Source organism: Saimiri boliviensis, chromosome 1 (genome assembly GCF_048565385.1).
Source record: "Saimiri boliviensis isolate mSaiBol1 chromosome 1, mSaiBol1.pri, whole genome shotgun sequence".
NCBI lineage: Eukaryota > Metazoa > Chordata > Mammalia > Primates > Cebidae > Saimiri > Saimiri boliviensis.
The window spans coordinates 63,973,007-63,979,006 of NC_133449.1; the positions used below are offsets into that span (position 1 = coordinate 63,973,007).

Genomic DNA, 6,000 nt, shown 5'->3' on the forward strand with positions numbered 1-6,000 from the left:
AGGCTTGAGCCACCGCGCCCGGCCCCATTTCTCTAATTTTCACCCATAATGTTCTCAGTCATACTTCCAAACTCATGCACACATTTTACTGCGCTTTTTTTTTTTTTTTTTTTTTTTTGGTAAAGGGTTATTCTTCTATTCTAACAGTTATTCACTTCCCTGACCCATGGGCAACTTTTCAGTCAAGCCCATGACCACAGTGACTCCTTGGTGTCTAGCCTCCTCCCCCCAATGGAGTCTACCAAACTCCTCCCTCCCTCCGCCTGGCTCTATGGTTCTGCCTCACGGTTCTTCTATGAACAAGTGAGGAGAATGCTTTGAGATAAACACTTAATTTGTATTTTGTCTGGAGTTGTATGCAAGCTAGAGCCCAGTGGCCCGACTATGGCCCACTACAGCCTCGAATTCCTAGACTCAGGCAATTCTCCCACCTCAGTCTTTCCAGGAGCTAGGACTACAGGCACCTGCCACCATGCCTGGCTAATTTTTATTTTTTTTTGGAGCAACAGGCTATGTTGTACAGGCTGGTCTCAAGTAATCCTCCTGCCTCAGCCTCCCGAAACTCTGGGATTATAAAAGTGAGCCACCATACCCAGCCCTTGCTTTGCATCTTTACAGCTCAAAGACAAATCCACAGTTTTTTATGCATAAAGATTCATCCCTTTCTAGATGTTTAGGAATGTTTTGTCATCATGCATTGATTTGTGCCAGACATTATACACATTTTATCCCATTTAATCCTCATGACAACCCTACAAAGAAGGGTTGCTCCCATCTTACAATTGAGAAAATAGACACAGAAGGGATGGAGCACTGGTCGCCTAAGACAGTAAGGGCACAGCACTTACTCTGGGTTCTGAGCCCTACCTTCTGTGCCTCCATATTCAGCAAACCCGACTTTTCTAATCAGTCATCCTCATTGTGCTACCAAGCCACCACTCAGGTAGAAAGAATATGAAATAAAACAGCCTCCTCTAAATTCTTCTTGGAACTAGGAAGGAAGATCACAGCTACTACCAACCTGCCCCAGCCTCACATTAGGACACAGAGAAGTAGTCACCTCCCCCCAGAGCAGGAAGGCACAGAAGATTCTCATCACTTCTACTTCTCCAGTCAATTCTCCCTTTGATGCTGGGACCAGTCTGAAAGCATTTCTCTCCACAGCCTCCAACCTCAGCAAGATAGAACTACCAGCATGATGGGCAAGGATTCATCAGGTGTTCTGATATTGTTAAAAGATTCCAAATTCCAAGGTGTCTTGTCTCAAATCTGGCAGAGATCTGGCTCAAGTCCTAAAATGCTGAACTTCTTTTCTGAGGGATTCCCCTCCACCCTTCCTCCTCACCCCCAAAGCCCACTGAGAAAAAGAGTGAGGAGCAGGGAAAGATGGAAAACCCAAGATAATCTCCTTACAGAATGATATAAAGTAGCTGTAGGCAAACAGTTCAAAGGAAAGCCCCAAAGACAGCTAGGAGAGATGGAGACAGAAGGGAAGTACAGAAGAGTGGCCAGAGGAGCACAGCACTCTCACAGAGGAGGAAACGCCACGCAGCAGGGTGCAGGTAGATGGTCTGATGTCCAAGAGGCTCCTAGGATACTACGTCCCGCCCCACCTGAACAGACACCGCCAAAACAACCTCCCCAATCCCGGACACGTTCCCTTTGCCACACAACTGCTAAGATCTAATGGTTATGATCCCAGCAGTCCCCAGCATCTAGTAAATGCTGGGCTGGTCCTGGGGTCTCATCCACTCAGGCAGTCTCTCAGGAATGTCTCAGTTTTTCAATTATGCCAGAGATATGCCCATTAAATGCAGCATAGCCTGGACAGTGACTCTTTGGCATTCACCCTTCACAGACCGCCCCCGCCCCCCCCCCCAAAAAAAAAGTCACACCGGCACTGGTTACCATTTTGTATTTTACCAAGCAAAAACTTAAAAAAAAAAAATTCTATTTTTTATCATACCTTCACTTCACAAAGCACATTTTAAGAAAGCGTATTTTAAACATCAAGAAGTAGAAAGGACCTATCCTTAGAAAAAGGTAGAAGGCTCTTTAATTCACGGAAAGTTAGCTTTATGAAAAAACTTATTCCACTGTCCCCTTTTGTTTCTCTAGAAACAGAGAACTCCACCGTGGGCCAGCACTGATCCACAGACCAGCATGTAGACCCTTTGTCCTTGGACACCCGAGACCATCCAGCCTCACCTTACCTGACCCTGGGGCTTAGAGGGGCAGTTGGCCATGGCAAGGTCCACAGGGAAGCAGACACCTCTCAGCAGGGTTGTCTCTAAGCCTCAGCCACCCTAGATCCATGATATCTTAAGCAAGACCACCCGGTAGCCTGGGCTGACAGCTTACCCACAGGATGACAAGGCCCTGGCCTCACTCCCAGCCCCTTTCACTCAGGTATGTTCTGTTGTTGCCAAAAGCAGCACTTCAACTCGGTTCACAAGAGCCACTGCTTCCAAGAACATCTAGCCCAGGAAGCTCAGCATCCTCACCCCTCCAGTTTGAGTATGGGAGGAACTGAGTGAGACAATGGGGGCTGGGGAAGAAAAGGAATGCTAGAAGCAAGGGCGCAAAAGAATCAAGCTTTACATAGTAGACTCAGCAGCTCCTCCTTACACCAAAGCACCAGCTCTTATGTCCAGAAGTAAAGCCTCCCCAGCTTCATAGCATCCTGCTTTCAGTAGTGACCCACGGAACACTGGGCCAGCAGGATGCTAACTTCCCCCAACACCAGCAACAGAGAGGTCTCCCAGGCTGGGGCTGGTGGCTGCATATGTGATCCAGATGTCTGCTTTAACCAGAGACAGGGGAAACAGGGCCCTGAGTCTGCAGTCCCTGGGTCAGGACATACAGCTTCCACAGGGTGCAGACAAGACAAGGTGAGAAGGGGCAGAAATATCCAGCAACCCACCTCCCCATCCCCTACACTTAAATCTTTCTTCCCAGCCACGGGATCACAGCCCCACCAGCTTGCCGTGCAGCTCTGCACTGAGCGGTCAGGGAAACCCTAAGCAAAAGCTGCCAGCCTACTGCCAGCCTATCGCAGCCACGGGGGCCCTAGTCCTCAGAAGCAAGCAGCTTCCAGCCCAGCTGGAAGGGACTTTGAAAGCCATAAAGTAGGAAAAGACAGACCCAGAGAGGGGGCGAGTTGTCTGGGCCCCTGGACAAATGAGTGGTAGAGCAAGGGGGAGCTCCAAGACAGCGCAGGCCTCTGTCTCTGTCCAGCGCCAGTTCCCCTGCCTGGAGCGACCTCAGCAGCTACACTGCTCCTCCTAAGCTGCTCAACTTCACTCGGCCCTACTTCTGCCAACTCTCTGCTGTCGCGGCTGTCACCAACCCCAAGCCGGCAGTCCGCCGCTATAACGGAAGGGATAGATGGCCAATGTAAGGTCACCGTCTCTCCCTGTTCTTCCCGCCCTGCCTGCTCTCATCCCAAATCCTCCTTTCCTCCTCCACCCTGCTACCCCCAAATAAAGGGAGTACACCTCCCTGGGGTTGACAGTGTCTCAAAAGCATGTCCTCCATTCATGCAATTAGTATCTGAGTCCCTACTACCTGCCAAGAAACTGTGCCAGGTCCTGAGAACACAGAGATAAAGTTTCTGACTGCAAGAAGTACTAAGATAGGGGAACCCAAACCATCAGTTTCTCATTAGATTCCCAAACAGTTTCAACTGGCTCTCCGGCCCTCTGAGAAAAAGGATGAAAGAAGCATCCCACTCCATCAGGGCAGCATAAAACCACCCTGTCAACCCAGAACTTTCTCTCCGAATCCATCAGCCTCCATCCCTTATCTTACACCATCACTACCCAAGTCATCCACGCATTAGCATGACCTTGAAATACATCTGAGGTTTCAAGCAGCAGGACCAGAAACTTCTAGAGATAAAGGTAGACACACCATCCCATATCAAATGCAAACATCAGAGATGAGGGTGCTAGCTCAGAGCTCCCTTCTTCCCAGTTACTCTCATACAAACTGTCAGCGCTGCAAAGGAGCACAAACATTTCTGTTACACTCCTACACGAAGTTGGACCAAGAGGATCAGAAATGGGAGAATGGGCTCAACCGGACAAGCCTTGCTTGAGCAAGACCCCCAGGATGACCGTGCCCTCGAGGAAGGGACAGGGTAGCCTAGCAAAGGCCAGCTTACCTCCTTGAGAAGCCCCACTTTTTTCTTCAGCACCTCACACTTTCGAAGTTTGCAGATCTGGTGCGTGCGGCGGTTGGTACAGCTAGTGCAAGCCCCACAGTTTTCCAGCCGCCGGCAGGGCTCACAAGTACCACACCGTTTCCGTTTCTTCCGCCCATCTCCACCCCCTCGGAGTTGGGACTCACTCCCTGCCATGGGGAGCCCAGGCCCCGGGAAGCCCCCTACCATCACCTGGCCCTGAGGGAAGTCATAAAGGCCTGGCAGGTCCGGCTGGACGGCCAGGGGCACCTGAAACTGACTCATGATGCTGCCAGAGGTGGGGGCATAGGTGCAGGAGCAGAACCACAGTCCAGTTTCCTGCCACCTGCAAAGGCCACCAACAGGTCCTTCTCGCCTACAACAGTCAAGAGTCTATAAGGATGAAGGCAAGTGGCTTCCGTCTCCCAGATGGATGCCTCTTCTCAACCCCTCTTCACCTCCTCTGCAGCAGTCTGATCGGGCTCCGTAGGGGGCCACTCTCCCACCTGCTGGGGCCCGGGATCTGGGGGAGGACACCAGCAGCAGTCCCCAGAAAAAGGATCATCTTGGCCCGGTGGGTTCTTCACCCTTACCCACCCTGGACCCAGGCATTAGGTGAGCAAGTGGGGGTGTGGTGGGGTCAGAGCTGAGTGAGCAGTTTCTCCTGGTATTTTTCCTCCGGGGTCTGGACGCTGGAGAAGCCAGCGCTGCCTGAAAAAGACAGAAAGGGGAAGCGCATCACTCGGGGCTCAGGGACAACTTTCACGTGTCACTTCTTCCTGCTTCTGGGAAAAGAGAAAATGGGGGAAGAAATGGGGTTGCTCAAATGAGGTCCTGCCCAGAACCTCAGACAGGACGCACCCAGCACCCGCTCCCTGTCTGAGGGAGGCGGCCTCGGGCCTCCGGGTTGCTGGGCGCCCTGGACGAAGGATTCAAGGGGGTGGCCAAGGTGAGATTTCTAAGAAAGTTGCTCTCTTCCCCACCCCCACGGGCTAGTGAGAGTTTCACCCAAATTCCCCCACACACCCTGGCTGGAGGCCGCCCGGCCCTCCAACAGGGAGCTGAGCTTTCAAAATAAAGTTTGTTGAGAGCCTCGCTCTGCGGGGCTGCCCCGGCGCCCCCGGCAAAGAAGCGGCCTGGAGGTGCGGGCGCGCCCGGGGCAGCCCGCGCCCGGGGCAGCCCGCGCCCGGGGCAGCCCGCGCCCGCCGCCTGGCCGCCCCGCCGCCGGAGCGCAGCCCGCCGGCCGGACTTGGGAGGGCAGCCCGCGCCGCCGAGGGGCTCGGGGAGGGGGGCGCGCTCGAGCCGCTGGCCGGGCCGCGCGCGCGCCGCCGCTCGGGCTCCTTTGTTCTGGGGCCTCCGCCACTCGGCTCCGGCGGCTCCGCAGCCCCCGCCCCCGCCCCGCCGCCCCCGCCCAGCTCCGCGGCACAGCGCCCCGCAGCACCCCCGCCCGGCCCCCCGCACCGGAGGAGCGGCCCCCCGCCGGCTCCGGGCCGCCCCCTCCCCCGGGCCCCCGCGCCTCCCGCCGCCCCTCCCCCACTCCGGAGCCGGAAAGGCACCGACTGCACCGACCTGCCCGCCGCCTCCGGGGCGGAGCGCACAAAGGGGCAAAGTTTGCCGGCCCGCACCGCCGCCGCCACCACCGTCGCGGCCGCCGCCGCCGCCGCCTGGGGCGCCCGCCTCCCGGAGCGCCCGGCCCGACCGAGCTCGGCGCGCGGAGCCCCCCGCCCGGGCCGAGGAGGGGACGGCGCAGGAGGAAGGAAGAGGCAGCGGCGGCCGCGGCGGCAGCAGCAGCAGCAATGAAGGCGTCCGCGGGACTC

At 55.5% G+C, this 6,000-nt stretch overlaps 1 protein-coding gene across 3 annotated transcripts in view; it reads right to left on the bottom strand.

Moving 5' to 3' along the window:
• TET3 (tet methylcytosine dioxygenase 3) overlaps positions 1–6,000 on the bottom strand; it is a 119,038-nt gene extending 113,038 nt beyond the window's left edge. Inside the window, exons 1-2 of one of the 3 annotated variants that reach the window (XM_039460185.2) lie at positions 5,753–6,000; positions 4,166–4,894 (exon numbers count right to left, since the gene is read on the bottom strand). In XM_039460185.2, the coding sequence (XP_039316119.2) occupies positions 4,166–4,468 (303 nt within the window). In that variant the 5' untranslated portion in view covers positions 4,469–4,894; positions 5,753–6,000. The other 2 variants (XM_039460190.2, XM_039460192.2) reach the window with 2 other exon arrangements.